The following is an 18,615-nucleotide window of genomic DNA, read 5'->3' as shown; positions in this document are numbered from 1 at the left end:
TCGTAGTCAAGAGCGGACGCTTCCGTGCAGGGGATGCGCTCCCTTCATGCGATGAACGGAGTCACGAGAGCCTTTCCCAGCTGCTCTAGGAACACCCTCCGCTTGTTCCGCTTGCCCGGCATCCAGTCTGGGTTGATCTCTCTCCATATCACGAAGGCGTTGTAGGAAGAGACGTCGAGAATGTTGTGAAAGACAACCAGGGGCCAGCGCGCGGTCATCCTCCTGCAGCTGTACGTTCCGATCACCTTGTCTAGGTTGTCCACGCCACCTTTGTTGCGGTTGTAGTCCAGGACGATGACCGGTGACCTTGACCTTTGACCACCAACCTTTAATCATTGAGTCCAAATTTCTTGCACCTTTGAATAAATCCCCTCACAGCTTTCCTGAGATATCACATTAACAAGAGATGCAACTGAAAATATCACACATCCAGCCACAGCTGTCACTGCTCTGTATCAGCTCAAACATAAGCCGGTTTCAGACATGACCTTGGGAGGATGTCCAGAGAATTGGGTAGAATACTGCGAAGCATTTCAGCCTAAGTTGGATAGGAGAGGCTCTTTTGGTTAGGCTAGTGTACAACCAAACCGACACTACAAGGTGTCTGCCAGTGCAACACCAAAGCCAAACACCCTGCTTTGTTGATTTATAAAAGTCGTAAATCTAACCCTCCTATTACAGACCCAACAATGGAGTACCCCTGTGTAGAACAGTTAATTCCTTCCCTAGCACAGAGCCTGATCCCTGGCTATCCTGAATTCATCAGCAAGTTTAACTTCAGTGAGTGTAGCAAAGAAATAGACTCACTACTTAATGACAGGTGTGATGCACAGAATCCAAGTATCCAAACATTCATGTATCCGCACACATGTTGTACTGATGACACAGCAAGGTAAACATTCAATGCAGCAGATCAGGAAGATAACACAGGTTGCTTAGGAAACTGTTGTTGCTTCCCAGGCTACAGTAGGTGAAACTGAGCCTGTCAAAACAAACACCAAGGTGTCACTGCTCGGTATCAGCTCAAACATAAGCCGGTTTCAGACATGACCTTGGGAGGATGTCCAGAGAATTGGGTCGAAGTTAATTTCTCCGCAGTTTGCATTCTCTGATGGACAACCAGTCCCGACCCTGCAGGACACCATCACAGCACTGGGCAGCTCCTTCAGCGACAGACAGCACCTGTCTGAAGGAGAGGTATCGCAGGTTGTTCATTCCCGCAGCAGTAAGACTTTACAACCAGCTTGCTCCCAGTAAATACCCCATTCACCACCATTGGACTGTATCTTTAACATTTTTAAGTCTCAACTGTGCAATATTCATCTGTCTGTGCAATATAAATTGTTCATGTGCAAATTATTCACTGTAAATATCCTCACACTGCATATCTATATTTCTTCCTGTCTATAATAGTTTAATTACATTCATATGTTTCTATATTTCTATATATTTTTTATATTCCTTACACTTAAGTATTGCATGTTACTTATTACTTGCTGATGTCTTTTTGACTCTTGCTGCTGTAACACTGCAAATTTGCCCATTGTGGGACTAATGAAGGACTTCTTATCTTATCCTATCTTTCATACAACACAACAGGAGATTCTCTGATCAGACTCGTTCACAACAACACAGAAAACTCCGGAGTGTTCAGGTGAGCGCTGGAGCAGCAGACAGAGTCAGGATGCAACATATGAATTCTGCCGCGGGAATCACGTGTTTTTGTTTACATCACATCGACACCGGTGTAGATTTAAAAGCTCTCTCGACATCTTCCTCAGGGTTTCCTACGTGTGTGGCTCCTCTTTTTCATCCTGATCCATATATCATCCATATTTATGTTTGCATCTGTCGCATGTTAGAAACATCATCAACACACCCACTCGCTCGTGGTGAATCGTGCGGAGGATCTCCTGCTGTGTTCTCACATCAGCTCCTCTGTACTTGGTGCAGACTCAATGCTCGGAGGCTGTCTGCAGAAAGTCCGGTGGCTCTCAGTCGGACATTTGCACTCACAGATACGGCCCCTTAGGAGAAAGTCTGGAGGATCTCCTGAGTTCACTGCATGTCTGAAAACAGCTGCACAGACAGTATCTTGAAAAACGAAACAATGCACATATGAAGGTGGAAGAGACAATATCATTTGGAGATTGCTCCTTTTATTTGACCAAAAAGACATGAATAAAATGTTAAGCGTTTAAAAGAGTAAGAATTGGATGCAGCCAACACTGTACTTGTATCTTGTGTAATAAACAAAAGAAACAAACAAAATCTCAGTATGCAGAAATATCTTTATTCAATAGAGTTTTACAATATTTTACATGTGACATACTGTATGTAAAGAAGTGTAAAAGATCTTTGGCACACTCCTAAGTTTCATGTTGCTATAGACAGAAAACATACAAAATGTTTTAGAAAATACATCTCTATTAATTTGTTTTTTAAATCTCTGCATTCAAAGACAAGTAGAAGGATTACTTTCCCTTTTTGGCGGAATCATCTCTTATTTACAGTTATTGTCACTATGTACATTGTGCTTGTTTATTTGTCAAACAAGGTTTAAGTATAGCTGTGTAAAGACAACTTGGTTTTACACACACAAACACACACACACATTCCCTGCTGGGGGGATGGAGTCCACAGCATTGTTAGTGTTAAGGCGACATCTCTGCCAAGTTTTTGGCTCAAAGTCAGACACACGCACACACACACACACACACACACACACACACACACACACACACACACACACACACACACACACACACACACACACACACACACACACACACACACACACACACACACACACACACACAAAGGCACTTTTAGGCAAAAGCGTTCATAAATCCAACATGTCCGAGATGAAACACATCCATAATGCATGAGTATCAAATGGTAAAGTGCACATTAAATGTCTTTGGTTTACTACTTATTGCCCTGTTCATTTCTCAAACAGAAAGTGACCTTTCAACTCAGAGAGGCACCTGTCTCACTTTGTAAAAACACTGTATCCATGCTCTGCACATCTTTGGAAGCTTCCAGTTAACTCTCGCTTTTTGGCTCTTCAGCTTTTTCGGCTGATTAAGGTGAGTTGTTACAGTTTAGAAACGGTGAAGTCCGAAAGCATCACCCAGGGTTTATCTTTGCTGGGTTAGAATCAGATATGACACTGGGACTCGACTCAACCTGGCTCCAAGTCCTACAAGAGCTCAGCTCCTGAATATCACTTATGAGAGTTCTCATCGCAGTCGTGCCTTTGTTAAAAAATCTCCACAAACCTCTGCTCACTTCTCGTCGGTTACGGAGCAGTCCATAGCGATGATGTCCTGTATTTCTGTGATTTTCACCTCTTTCTCCGGGATCTCCAGCTCTACAGGGATCTTCAGCTCCTCCGGGATCTTCTCCGCTGAGGAGCTGCGGCTGGAAAGTTTGTCAATCTCGTCCTCCATTATGGAGATGCGTTCAGCGACGCAATGCGCTGTGAGTCGGGCCTCGGGGTCGTGGTCCCAGCATTCCTTTATTGTGGCGCAAATCACAGCCACACCCTGCAATGACAGGAAGATAGATGAAATAACTTGTTCATATGGTGCTGACCTGCTATGGAGAGGGTCGGTAAGCAGACCACCTGAAAACTCAGCCATAGGTTAAAAAAAATGGACGGCATCCCCTTCCAAGGGGGTGCCACTGAAAGCATTTCAAATAGCTTGCACCCAAATCATCATGTTTGAAAGGACTGTGCTGCACTTGAATGGATTTTGTTAACAGTATTTACTTCTTTCTCTCTTAATATGTCTTTGATAGTCTAGTTTAATTTTGTGATGATGACCTAATCTCGTTTCCAGCAAAAGCAGGCAGCTGTTTTAAACTAAAGAGTCTGATAAACCAGACACATTGAGCAACTAGCTGGTGAGCTAGAGAGGGAATAGTGATAATAAAATTGTCAGTTTGACAGAAACAATGTTGTCCTCAGACTCGTGGTGAATACAGAGGCAACTTTTTGCTCACACATTTTTGTCATGCGGAGTTGATTAGGTCTGAAAAAGCCAATATTGTGTGTTGCCACCCTCGTGGCCAAACACTCAGTTCATGCAGCTTCAATTAGGAAAAAAAGTCTCGAACATTCTTCCAAACATGTGGTCTAATCACTCAACCTCTGAATACACGCAATATCTTTCTCTACTAATTCAACAAATCTCAGCCTGTCTGTCTGTGACCGTTTATCTTATTGGCCTCACACGTGGCATTTGTATTGTTAAGGGCCAAAGGAAATGCAATGTTGAATTTGGTCTGATTGGGACACGCAATACTTTCAATATTAAAAACTTTTGAATAAACAGGTGACCAGTGCTCTGTAGCAGCGGTGACTGGGACTCATGAACGTGAGTGATGATGTCTTCGATCACGAATTATGGGTATGATCACCACAGGACAAGCGAACAGCCCATTCAACACAGGCAGGTTAAGAATGAGCACTGCACAAGTAATACAAAGATTTTTTGTCAAAAACAGTCTTATTTTAATCACACATTAACTTTTTTTGCGCGTGTACTTTTTTCACAGCAGCCCTTTTTACAAGAAATACACAGATGGTACTAGTCCCGTGAAATAAGGCTGAGCCCCTAAATAGAAAAAGACCTTCTTCAATGTGATTAGTAGCATGAATAATATTAATAAATACGTGCCTATGTGCAGTTATCGCTCCAGTATATAAACATATAGAGCAGTATATCTGACCTGATGCTTGAGCCAGGTGTCGGGGATCTCAGGTCGTCCTCTGTCTCTCAGCACATTGTCCTTCATGCTCTCCACACAGGGGTGCTCTCGTACTTTAGAGCCATACGCAGGCTCATAGTCTTTCACCTCTGCAAACACAAACACAAGCAAATGCAAATCATTAGCTCAGTCTCAAGTGAAGAACACCACCTTCTCTTCTTGTCATTTGCAACATTTTCAACATGTTCGCTAATCAAGTGGACATATGCAGAGTTTATGACAGGAAGAGAGTGAAACAGGTGGCCCGTGGAGTTAATGTGATTAGATCGTGTAAACGCATCCTTGAATGAGGTCATTCCACCACAAACCACGGAGCTGGTTTTCACTCAAGCTGCCAGCTTCGTAAACTGGCACCAATAATGCTGACAGGGAAATACAAGTTTTTTTTATGAGGAAGGAAAATGCTCAATTTGGCACTTGTATGTTGATTATTTCTAAAAACAACCCATCAGCTTTTGCTAAAAGGCAAGTACTCACAACATCAGACTATAGAGAACAACTCACATTCTGCTTTTTTATTTTTTACATTTGGTTTTGGAAGAACTAGCAGAGCCGACAAAAAAGAGTGAATAACGTTGAAACCATAAAAAATGAAAAACAAAGTTCTGGGAATGGGTCCAAATATCATGAAGCTGAACTCACAACAGCTGCAGTCAGTCTCCAGCCCCAAAGACAAGAATCTCAGGATCTCACAGTTGCTGTGAAAGGAGACACTACTAGCTGCAAAGTTGTCATTTACTCATCTAAGCCAGAAAATGATAAATATATACAGTATAACAAAAATAAGATGCATGATGTTTGTTGGACCTTATCATGTGCAGCAAATTTCGACATCCTATTTTACACCCGTTCCAACACTAAGTGTCATTCACTATGTGTACTTATTAGAATGTTGTATTTGGATGCATCTATGGGCATTTTCCCTGAGATGTTTTCTCTAATAAATGATCCCTGCAGCACTATCTTGACGGTAATTAATAAACAGTGTTCAGTCTGTGTTCTCATCCCCACATGTGACACTATGAACAATTTTACAATTAAAAAAAGATAAAATGAAAAAAAATATTCTTGATTGTGGAAATAGGAGCTGAGAACAGTCTGAAAATAAAGAAAAATGTTCTTTTATCTTGTATGTAGCTACAGATCTGTGTGACTACATTACCTAACAAACTGTGTAAAAAATAACAAAACTAAAAACCCATATCATTTGTTTTGTAGAATCCGTCACCCTAACCGTGTTGTTGCACTGACGCCAGAGATCCTTGTGAAAAAGCATTTTAGACCTTTTTAGGCGTAAAATAAGCTTTTTTAAAAATCACATTTGACTCATGATTCTATATATGCAGTTTTTATTTCCCATGACCATTGAAAGTAAAGTTATAGCTCTTGCCCCATTTATTTAAATAGGGTCTTGGTCTTGTTAGCCTGAAATAAATGCCTGGGGCATTATAAACAATATATCTGCAGACTAGTGAGACTTGCCTACAACAGCTTTGGTAGCAATCAAAGACTGTATATAAAGATAAACGACATGACATCTCCCAAGGCCAAATCCTTTTAATTGCTCCCCGGTGGCTGGCTGCAGTATAGGTCATAAACCATGCTTCCCCCATGTTAATGTATGGGACATAACTAACTAAAGGTTACTTAAGTTACTTGTTCGTTCAATATTTGTCAACTATGGTTTCTGACAGTTCTTAAAACGCTGAAGTGTTCATTTTTCTAGTAAGTTTGGTTTCAGTTAAAATATTGCAAAATGTCATGATTGACAGTTAAGACAGACACGTGATTGGTCAGATGCGTGTAACCATCATTGCTCACACCCCGATCAATACTCTATGGTAGCGATCAAGTGCATTGTTTTTGTAAATAACATCTAAGCACTTCAGGGATGTCTCTGGCTATCCAAAATCTTCATATCTAATACAACTGGGTAAACTCCACCTGCAGATGAAGATGAAGATGAAGTGACCAGAAGGTCCTAAGAAGCTAGGTCTACTAAACAAATCTTTGGATCAAGAATCCTGGTGTCTACAAATGTCAGTTTGACTGCTCTGTATCGTTGGTGTCAGGGTCATTCTATGAAATTTAGGAGAAGCTGCTAGTTTCATATAAATGAGGTCACTGTGGTGCTGCTGACTCCTCAAACACAGGAAGTGGGAAGGTTGGAGTGGAACCCCCCAGACAGGAAGTTGGAGGGCTGGGATTTAGACTGTGTGCAGAGAAGCTGACTCTACAGGCCCACACTTCCTGTTTTTGACATGTGGAACTTCCCCTCTTTTTAGTGTTTTAAAACAGGACCCAGCTGGACCCAGCCGGACCCAGTCGAACCCAGCCGGACCCAGCCCATTCCCCTGGAACTTATTTATGCCCAGGCTGGTATTGTCCACAGCTCTCTGCTGTTTAGCTCTCCTGCAGAGGAGCTGGTATAAGCACCACACAGAGAGAAAACTGAAAGTTAAAACTGGAATAAAAAGATGTGAAGTGCTTTTTAAACATTAAAACATGACTGAGTGGAAAAGATATAATTTCCTGCCCTGATGTTGATTTGGCGCCTATTTTCTTTTCCTATCTTGAACGTTAGAGAAGCAGACAGACAAATACTATCACTGCAGTGTATGAGAGAGGTGTTGCCTGTTTTTCCCTCTCCTGACATTTGAACGCTATGAGAAGAATTTCATCCATGGTTTGAGAACAGATTTCACAAGAGACTGCAACCAGAGCCTCAGCCTCAATTTTCCCTCGCTGTCTGGGGCCCATGGTTAAAACCCTGGTATATCCAATCTAAGGGGCGGAAAGTGGTTTACGACAGTTTCCTTTTTAGATTATCTGTCTGAAACCTTTGTGGCCTGGAGGTTAGCAAAAAAATCTCTGTGGCTGGCTGTACTGTCTGGGACGCACTAACACAGCTCCATCTTTGAGACTTTCAATTGGCATATAACACGACACTGATCCCACATCTCTGCCAAATACTACATCAGAACAAATGAACCTGCACAGCCTCTGATAAACCACTCTCTCATCCAAACTAAACCACTCTCCATCTAAAGCATCCACCCACCACCCATCACACCAGAGAAAGTTGTGGGCTGAATTCCTGCGGCAGGTTTGTGGGCAGCACATTAGGGTGCTGAAAGTGAAACGTCAGTACCACTGTGGTGTTTTGATGGGGCTTTAAGAGGCTAAACTAAGAGAAGGAAACGCCTTTTACAACCAGCAGGTGAATCTAGTTTCATGCACATATGGGCCTGAAAACGACTCAACACAGTTGCTGGTTGAAAAACTTGAAAGTTACTTCACCACTTCCATTTGTGCATGATGGTCAAAGTGAACTGATGAGCAATTATTAGCAGTTACTCAACTTAGTATCTTTAGGCTTGTATTGTCAGTTCTTATTTGCCTGGTCTCTTGTTTGTATCCATCAGTGTGAACCTCGTGTTTTTTTTTTTTACTTCTGTTGATGCCGGTTATGATCTGCAATCGATTATATGCTGTAATACTGGATTCTTTGCTCAGACACGTTCACAACAACACAGAAATCATCGGAGCGTTCAGGTGAGGGGTGGAGCAGCAGCTACATCGACACCAGCGTCGGCCTTTGTCACCAAAAGCTCTCTTGACATCGTCGTCAGTGTCTTCTACATGTATGCCACCTATCGTGTCCTCACATTCGGACATTTTGTGGACTTTTTACCGTAGAAACTCTGGAGAAAGTCCAGACGATCTCCGGGATTCAGTGCATGTTGCCGGTGTCGACGTGTTGTTTACAAAAACACATGACCTCCTCAGCAGAATTTATAGGTTAAATCCTGCCTCTGCCTGCTGCACCTGAACACTCCGAAGATTTCTGTGAGTAAAAGCGTCTTGACCAGAGAATCTCCCAGGTCATGTCTGAAAACTGCTGTTGTGAGTGAAGAGTGAACATGCAATGGTAATATGTTTGTTTCCAGTGGTAAAAAATGAAGTGCATTTGGAAATAGAAATGCAAAAGGTGCCATATGTAGTTTTACAGGGGGCTGAGTGACAGTTTATCCATCTGACTGCACATCTGTGTAGTTTCTACGCTAGCTGACAACATGACTTAAGAAGGCCATTGAGCTCTTTGCTGATAAGAAGGCTAAATATATAACTTGTATTAAGACCATAAATGTTGTATTTCCTTTTCCTGTTTGTGTAAACAAATAAGATGTGTTAATTTATGTTTTGTGCTATTTGGCATATTTCTTGAGCATTTCACATAGCAAGCCTGGCTGTTACCCCTGCTTAGAGTTTGCAAATTAAGTCAATCATCTTCTGTCAACAGCTCAATATGTAACACATTCATTTGATTATTTAACTCCTGGCAAGGAGAATTCTTATTTTTTCCCAGCAAACTATTCTTTTTGACTAAATGCCCTCTAAGCCTTTGCCCCAGTGTGGTGTAAACATCACCCCCCTCACCAGCTGTTGCTCATGGCCGTCTCCCTCCATGGACCACAAGGTCTTTGGCACAGTCCTCACCCTTTGCCTCGCTCCATTACCCAGTATAACCCTCAGCTCCCTGCCGCGCCCGGCAGGCTAAATCAGGATACGTAAATAAAATGCTCAGAGACACACAGAGAATTTGCTATAACTGACCACCACAACAATACCAGCGCTGGGTAGTATTTCTTTACCCACCATTCTGTCCCCTGTTGTTGGAGGGCAGACAGAGGAAACTGTCCAGTAGCTCATTCCAAAATAAACACACAAAGACAAACCGATGTTGGAATGTGACTGTCTAGTTCCGAAATGTCTCAGACTGTCTAAAAAAAGTCCACGGGAGAACAACTGGAGTGAGGAGATTGGAGGAAACAGCAAAATTTGCGACCACTTCTATGATTGACTGCAATTTAACTTATATAAGGCTGAGGATGTTTTTGGAAAGTGAAGATGTTTTGTTCAGTGCAAAGGAGCATTTGAGTGCTGAGGTTTGGATATTTTTTGAATCATAGGATAAAAGCCTGACAAGACATTACTGTTTTATGCAATATTTGATTTACTGTGTCAAAATAAGGTCTCATATTACATCAAATTAACAATGCAAAACTAGAAGGTTAAAAAAAATGTAGTACAATTGTCAACTTTCATGTTTTTAAACTTTAAAGAAAATATTTAAAATAATTCTGTAATATTCTGCATTCATGCAAAATTATAAAATAATATCTTGGATTGGGTAAAAGCTAAATGTAATTGTAATATATGTGTCAATGTTAAATGATGACTATAAATGTAAATCCACATGTAAATATTCAAGTTCTATGTAGGACTTCTTACGTTTAAATAAAAAACTAATTGCATGACTAGCTTGGAGGAAAGTCCTGCTCTTGAAAATATTTGTCCAAACCATCATCATAAATTATTCTACTCTTCTAACATTACACACGGAAAATACATAATCAGAGCAGCCAACAGTCTTTCTTTCTTCTTTGTATCTCATTTTAAATAATTTGAAGAAATCACATGTAAAGTCTCAAAGTAATGAACCAGGAATGCCCCCTGTACTGGCTGCATTCAAATGATGACCATGGACACACTCATTCTCACTCACACATGCAGAGCCAGCTAAATCAGGTAAAGAGTCCAATCCAGTTCTCACGTATTGATTTCCTGCCCAAAGAAGGGCAGCAGCAGAGTCCAGATTGCCTCCCTCACATTTCCGTCATTCCTCAGATTCCTGCTGCAGCCCTGGAGCTGAGGTCGAAGTGAATTCTGACGGACAAGACTATCAGCTTCCCTGTCGACCCACAAGCCCTCACTCACTGCAAGAAACCTGAACATATTGTCTGCACTATGTAGGTCACAACCACACACAGACACACAGTACACACTATTAGCATAGATGTATATACACTCAGGTTAAAGTGTATTCTATCTAATATGTGATACATGCATTGGAACATTACAGGCAGAGGTACTGGATGAAAATGCTACTTGAAATTTGTGGAAGAGTAAATAATTCAAAATTAAATTGTAAACGTTGCCGTGTCATACAGAAATCATCCTGATGAAGTAACCCGACATTTACATCCTTTAGCCGCAGTTTGCCTTTCACACATGCACAACGCAGCAGGAGATTATTTGCACAGACGCCGTCACAGCAGCAAAAAACGCCTCCGCATTATTCGGATGAGAGGTGGAGGCTGCTACAGGCAGAGGCAGGAAGTGACGTGTTAACTCAGCTGCGGAGATCACGTGATTTTCTTGACAACACACAGACATTGGTGTCGGCTCTTATCACCACAAACTCTCTTGACATCTTTTTTCTGTGTCTTCTAAGTGTAAGACACCACTTTTTCACTGGTGTTTGTTTTTTTCATGTTTGAGTCTGTCACGCGTTAGAAGCGTCATCTACCCCCCCAACTCACGGAGTGAATCCAGCGGGGGGGATCCTGTGCTGTGTTCACATATTGAAATCTCCTGAATTTCTATGGAACTTGTACTAGAAGGCTACATGTGCATCTCCTCAAGAGAAAATACGGAGAAACTGACTTCAGTGCATGTCTGAAAGATGCTTAGAGAGCAGTGTGTGATGAAGTTCTCTATGCATGGGATGCCTTTAATGACTCATGCTTTGAGTGTTTTTCATGTTACTAAATCTAAAACATTTTCCTACTTAAACTTCATCTAAAGTTTATACTTTCTTTTTTTGTCTTTCTTCAAAACAATGGGCTTACAGACTGTAGCAGAAATATTCCAAAAAGATAAATAATTTAGAATAAAATACTGAGTTATTTCTCACAGGCCTTCATCATTCCCTCAATACTCTCTTTTCCCCAATCTGAAACACATGTAGCAGCACAAATCTCGGCCTGTCTGACTGAAATCTCTCAGTGGATGTCTGCACACCACCTGAAAATCAACCTTGACAAGACCGAACTACTTTTCCTTCCAGGGAAAGGCTCTCCCACCCACGACCTGACTATCACCTTTGACAACTCCGTGGTAGCCCCGACCCAGACTGCTAGGAACCCTGGGTGTGACACTCGACAGTCAACTCTCCCTCACTGCCAACATTACTGCAGCAACCCGCTTTTTAGCTAACGCTTTGCTCCTGTAGATATATGCTGCACAACAGCATGTATCTACAGGAGCAAAGCGTTAGCTAAATGAAATGTAATCATCATGTTTATCAAAAACTAATGGCCATCAACTAAAATGAATACAGAGGCAAAATGTATTAATTGATCCCTGATCCAAAGGTATCACCATGTGAAGAAAATAATGAAGAACAAGTGAGGACTTCCCTTTTACAACCTTTCCAATGACAACTTTTTGAAGTGATCATTTGGAAATGCAGAGTTTCCAGTTGTGTCCAGTGTTTCTCCAGGAAGACAACAATTATTTAGAACAGGTTTCTAAACTGCTCTGAAAGATATGACATTGGTTAAAGCAACTCTAAACTTCATAATTTCTTTGGGCAGTAAGTTACAAAATGAATGCAAGCTGGCTACATCTGATCCTTATGTGACAGATGTAAGGAGAGATATAGCTTCCACTTTCGTTGAATTGATATCTGCTTTTAGCTTCAACAGGTCAAGCATTGCTTGCTTTGCATCTGGATGCCACTTATTCACCTCAGCAGGAGTTGCTTTGTTACCGATGTGAGTGTGTGTTCATGTGTTCCATGTCTGTGGGTGGACTGACCTCCGATAGCTTCACACCTCGATGTTATCTCCCACAGCACCAGCGCCATGGAGTAAATGTCAGTCTGTTTGAAGGACTCAGTGTTCTCCAGATTGAGTCGGGCCTCCAGAACCTCTGGAGCCATGTAACGTGCTGTACCCACCTGCAATGCAGAGACACAAGGACGAAGGTTAATACACACACACACACACACACACACACACACACACACACACACACACACACACACACACACACACAGCTTCCTCCCACAGCTCATGTAGGCCAGGTTAACTGGACACTTCTGTTTTCTTTCGTTCGTTTATCAGCTACAATAGAAATTAGGAAGTTGTTTGTGTTGTGTTTTCAGACACCCTCCTAAAAAGTTGCTTTGTGTTGTGCACTCACACTCATGTTTAAACGGTCCCATTTTAATCAGAAGACAAATTCAACACACAGAATAAGTCAATAAATCAAGTTTATGTTTAATTATTTTCGTACATCTAACAAAATGTATTTTTAGCAAAGTTGGCTGGGTGATCCAGTGAGTAATGTGGGCAGGCTGGTGCCGCCCAGGCCCATTACTATCTGTAAGCATTATGTAACCCTGTTGTAAAAGAAGGAAACAGCTGCTGGTTTGGCACATTGCTGCAGAGAAGAGGTCTGTAGCTTTTAATGATGCACAAATCTGTATTCATTTGGATAATGGTGATGAATGCTGCGTTCCATCAGCATTTTCCAAAAAGGAAAACTTTACTAAGTGACAAAATGATCCCTCATCTGAGAATTTGGAAAGTCAGAAACTAAAACATTGGTTTTCAGCGTTGCATAACATCTAATCTACCAAAATACCATAGTGGTGAAACACAAAGCCCAACAATCGCTGCTGGCTAACTTTCCAAAATATTACTGACATAATATCTACTGTTGCCTGTGGAACGAATTTTTTATGCATTGAAAAAAGAATTTAGTGACAGTTCATGTCTCTTCGCAGATTGTCGGAGCTGAATCACATGAACAAACACATGCACATACAAAAGTCATAATTACACCCAACCAGCTGGGAATTTCCAGCCTCCATTTTTAAATGGAACACATAATGACAATCAGGGATCATGATGTGAACATTTGAATGAATCGCTTAGAACAGGAGCCGAGTGTTCCGCTCTGCATGATGCGTGTTAGCGAATTCTTACCTACAGCTGCCGCATTTCTAGCTAGTGAATCATAAACAACACGGACAAATTCCCACTGACAGACCAAGAATGAGCTGGGAGCTGCCGCCAGGAGGTTGCATGTGCACAACAAAACCTCACGTCTCTCTTTATGTCATGATTGATTGTCTGTCTAGGTCACATGTGTTCTGTCAGCAAAGAGCTATAGTCCATCACAAAACACATGAACACACAGAGGGAGATGTATAGAAGGAGGCAAAACAAATAAGCACAAATCAGATCTCACCTTAAACCAAAGCTGTTGTCATACAGGGCGTTGGGGGTAAACAGAGGTACCATTACAGCAGGCAACTTTCTTCTACTCCATAACATATGTTTTTTTACAGCTTTAGATTGAGCCCACAACTTGAATCTATAGTGATTTAAATACAGTTGCTTTTAATGTTTACTTTTAAATTTAAGATCAATATTTGACATTAAACATTTAACATTAAAGCGCTGTGATTTTGCTAATGTCAACACTGATTAATGTGCACTGTTCAAAACAAACAAATACACCGTTACAGATTAAACCCTATGGTTCCCTTTTTCCTCTCTCAATTAGTTTGTGGCCCTTCAGATTTTTCTTGTAACCTTTGGTGAGGCCCCATTCCCTGACTAAGCTGAATAAGCTGTCTCTAACAGTAAAATGGCTCTTACCCATTATTGCATTGGTATTAACAATCTAACAATAAGTATCTAATACTTCCAGAAATCTCTGTCTTTCTGTCTGTCTGTGGCTCTCATATCTTTCATTTGATAGGCCTGATACTTGGGATGTGTATTGCTTAGGGCCCATTGAGGGGCAGTGTTTAATTTGTTGCAATTTGGACATGCAATGCATTCATTAAATACTTCTTTTTTTTTAAACAAATGTATTTCAGAATGTATTTAATGCAGCATGTTCATGACAAAGACAACTGGTTCTCCAGTTTGGGATTCTGCGTGTTGAGTCGAGCTTCACCAAGGAGCTGGGAGAGCTCCTTCACCTGCACCGGAGGATCCATCAGCGCAGGTGAGCGCTGTTAGCTGATTGATCCTCAGCTTTAAAAGGCAGCAGCGGCGCTGCCTCAGGAGACACTCAGAGCTGAGACACAAGAGTCACGGACACAGAGACTGAGCAGAGCCAAGAAACCAGCAGGAAGTGCTGGTACTTTAAGTTTAGAGTTTTGTGTTGATTTAATAAAGTATGCTGAAAAGCACCGTGTTTGTCTCTGGCTGTGTGTGGAACAGCCCCGTGGCATTGAAGTTTGCCACAAAGTGAAAAGCTCTTTTTGCAGCAGTGGTGGTGCGGCAGCAGCCGGTCTTTACTTGTTACGGCTCAGTTACTGCAGGTCACTTCAACAGTTTCAGGCAGATGTGATTTCTGGCTCTTTTGGAGGTTTCTTCCTGATAATCAATCCATCCATCCATTATCCATATTGCTTACCCTTTGAGGGTCATGGTGGAGGTGGAGCCAATTCCATCTGACATTGGGCAAAAGGCAGTGTACACCCTGAATAGGACACCAGTGTGCTGAAGGGTCAACATACAGAGACAAACAACCATTCATGCTAAAATTCACGCTTATGATCAATTTAGAGTCTCCAATTTATAACAATTTGCACGTCTTTGAACTGTGAGAGGAAGAACCCAGAAGAAACCCACACAGACAAGGGGAGGACATGCATACATGACACAAACGGCCCTGGATGAACTGGGATTTGAACCGACCAATCATGCCATGAGGCGACAGTGCTAACCACTAGAGCACTATGTCACATTACTGACATACAGTGTCCTCTTTCAAATCAGCCTCTGGTGTTAATAAAGTCTTTAAAAAAGGAACAATGTTTCGTCACAATACAAAGATGAAATCTGACCTGTCCACTGTTGGCGAGGTCATCCACAGTCAGGCTGCTGTCCAGGCAGAGTCCCAGGCCAAAGTCACACAAGCAGCACGTCAGGTCATTCTTCACCAGGATGTTGGAGCTCTTCAGGTCACGGTGGATGATGGGCACCTTCAGGCACAATAAAAATATGGGTGTCAATCTCAAAATCAAAGCTTTTTAAGTAGACAATTAAAGGATAAATAGGAAAAATCTAAAGAGTAAATAGAGTTTACACTTGTGAACAAATAGATAGGTATTTTAACTCATTACACATTTTATAATGAACAATATCTTCTATGACAAGGTCTCCTTTCAATGAAATTAGTTATAAATATTTATTGTGAGACCCCCTGACCTGTTCTCTAGCACCACCGTCGGACAAAAATTTAGTTTGCAGTGAAAACCATCCAAATCTAACAATCATATTTCTATTAACCTTACATTTTGGACATGTGTGCACACAATTTAGAAATTCCTTCAACTATCATGAGATTTATATTAATTCACAGTATGCTACCTTAGGGCGTCCACAGGCGAGGCGGTCACTGTGGAGATGGGCAACACCCCGAGCAATAGAGCTGCCCAAAACCTGCAGCTCCTCCCAGCTGATCACATGATGTGTTAGATACTCCTGGGGGGGGGGCAGAGAATGAAAGGAGAGAATGAACAGACAATCTCCAACACATTAAGTCTGAAACATCTGAAAGATATCAATGACAAAATGACTATATTTCAACAAGGAGTCTTTAATGCTGGGTAACCTGACAGTGGTGGTCTCACCTGTAGATTTCCTCTGGGGTGGAACGCAGTGATGATCCAGTACTGCTTCTCCACCTTCTTCTCCTCCGCTGTCAGGAAGTGGAGGATGTTCTCGTGCCTGAGGTCTGTGTTGGAAAAAATGTCCTTCTCGTTCTTCCAGGAAGCGTACTCCTCATAGGGGAAAATCTTCACCGCCACAGTTTCAAACTGATCTGAGGTTGTCTGCTTCAGCTTCGCCTTGAATACCTGAGCAAAGCGACCTTTGCCAACCTAGCCAGGGAGAAGTTATCATTTTAGTCAGAATGGCAAAGTGCAGAATAGGTTCACTAAACAAGTGAAATAAGTTTGTATACCAGCGCATCCAGCTCTATGGGCAGTGGCTCAGTGTTGTGGTTCAGGTTGTTGGCATGGGTCGAGCTGCTGTCTGACCTGTCATCATCCATCATAATGGCACAGGCGTCGCTGCAGTCCAGCCTTCGCTTGCGCTTCTTATTGTTACTCTCCCATTCTTGGTTGAGCATGCGTTTACGGTAGGTTCGGTACCAGTAGATCATTCCTGCAAAAATGATCCCCATCACCAGCAGGGGCAGCAGGCTCACAAGGATCACAGACACTAACGTATCCTCTGGAGTTGGATCCACAACTGGAAAAGAGAATAGAAGATGGAAATTAATACAAATGCGAAGAGAACATATATTTGACCAGGTGCTGCTTGAGGAATAAGAATCATAAGGGTCTGCTATGAAGAGATTCACAATGCAGTACGTGCAGACTGCAGTAAACATTGAAAAGAGGAGTCAGGATTGTTTGCTGTTACATTTTTTTAGGGTTGGGGGCAAGGTGCCTGAATGTGGGAGGGATTTATCTGCCTCTGAAACTAAGGTGGGTTGCCTCTGAAACTAAGGTGGGTTGTTATGAAAAGGAGTGTCAGTCATTTTGGAACAACATTTCAAGTTGGGGTAAATTGGTATTCAACCTGTAATAAACCGTTCAAATTAAAAATAATCAGACGGTCTGAGATATCTTTGTCTCCCAGCAGAGGGCGATCACTGTTGGCTTGACCTATTGCATGCCCTCCTGACCTGTCAGTAAAGTAAGCAAGTAATGTTTTTCGTTGTTGTGCTATAAAAATGGTGGACGCTCAGAAATAAAGCCGTCCTGAGCAGAACATCACGACACCAGATCATCTGAGGAGCAGCAAGTATTTTGGGTTCTACACCATAGACGTACTGATCAAAGGTGATGCTGTTTGTCGTCTTTGTACCATGAAGCTGCCTGGTTACAAATGTGTGGGCTCACCTGAGGCGGCACCACAGATAAACTGACAGCACGAAAACAAGTTAGTAGTAACAATGAATTGAATGCTTCAGCAACACAAACTGAGCAGCTCCATGGTCAGAAATACAAAAGAGGAGCAGCTGATGTATCTGTTTACAGTTTAGCCAAATAAGTTAATATAATACTATGATATTTTACTAAAAGTAAGACAGTAAGTGGATTTTTTCTATTATGCCATGGGATTGGATTTCCTTCTGCACATAGTGTGGGTAACTGAAATGTTGGAGGTGCTCACCTTGTTGTAGCCAACAGCTCATTGTGGCCCCTGACTCTTCCAATACTCTGTGCAACATTCAAAACCAATCAGCTGTCAAAAATGCACAGAATGACCATGTCTTTAATGAGTGCTCACGTTTTAGTGCTCACCTTATTGACAAATACAGAACTGCAGAATAAAAGCACAGTTTTATGAACTGGCAGCAGATGGACGTGTTTGGTTTATGTGAGCTGTAACTTGATATTGCTCTGATTGTGTTTAAGAGATATAGATGCATATACAGAGATGTAGACACTGACAATTGATTACATGCTTCCCTGTTTGCTGTGAATCCCTCTACCTACATATGAGGGCAATTTGAATCTAGCACGGAAATGGCAAACCAAGCCACTGACAATAAAAACCTTTGTTATATAATACGCTGGTAGACTGTAATCAAAAGTGTCTGAATTCCACTTTTACCTGTTTTACTCAGCACCCACAACCAGCATAACCGAGCAACATCCTATCATCCCACAGACAACTAAATAAAAGGGATGGCAGTGGAGTAAAGGCAGGTCTTTAGCAGACAGGCGTGTGTGTGTGTGTGTGTGTGTGTGTGTGTGTGTGTGTGTGTGTGTGTGTGTGTGTGTGTGTGTGTGTGTGTGTGTGTGTGTGTGTGTGTGTGTGTGTGTGTGTGTGTGTGTGTGTGTGTGTGTGTGTGTGTGTGTGTGTGTGTGTGTGTGTGTGTGTGTTGCAGCAGCAGCAGCAACCTCCTCAGTCATTTCCTCTCATGCTCTCCCCTGCTCCACAGACT

General features: G+C 41.9%; 1 protein-coding gene across 1 annotated transcript in view; it reads right to left on the bottom strand.

Annotated features, from left to right (window-relative positions):
• Positions 1 to 2,273: 2,273 nt before the first annotated feature.
• LOC118113748 (TGF-beta receptor type-2) overlaps positions 2,274 to 18,615 on the bottom strand; it is a 32,862-nt gene continuing 16,520 nt past the window's right edge. Inside the window, exons 4-10 of the mRNA XM_035163700.2 lie at positions 16,618 to 16,907; positions 16,286 to 16,534; positions 16,023 to 16,136; positions 15,497 to 15,634; positions 12,442 to 12,583; positions 4,738 to 4,865; positions 2,274 to 3,548 (exon numbers count right to left, since the gene is read on the bottom strand). Of these exons, the coding sequence (XP_035019591.1) occupies positions 3,288 to 3,548; positions 4,738 to 4,865; positions 12,442 to 12,583; positions 15,497 to 15,634; positions 16,023 to 16,136; positions 16,286 to 16,534; positions 16,618 to 16,907 (1,322 nt within the window). The 3' untranslated portion in view covers positions 2,274 to 3,287. The remainder of the gene's footprint in view (positions 3,549 to 4,737; positions 4,866 to 12,441; positions 12,584 to 15,496; positions 15,635 to 16,022; positions 16,137 to 16,285; positions 16,535 to 16,617; positions 16,908 to 18,615) is intronic.

Source organism: Hippoglossus stenolepis, chromosome 8, assembly GCF_022539355.2.
Source record: "Hippoglossus stenolepis isolate QCI-W04-F060 chromosome 8, HSTE1.2, whole genome shotgun sequence".
In the NCBI taxonomy this organism is placed as follows: Eukaryota; Metazoa; Chordata; class Actinopteri; order Pleuronectiformes; family Pleuronectidae; genus Hippoglossus; species Hippoglossus stenolepis.
This window is presented reverse-complemented; position numbering and strand designations above follow the sequence as displayed.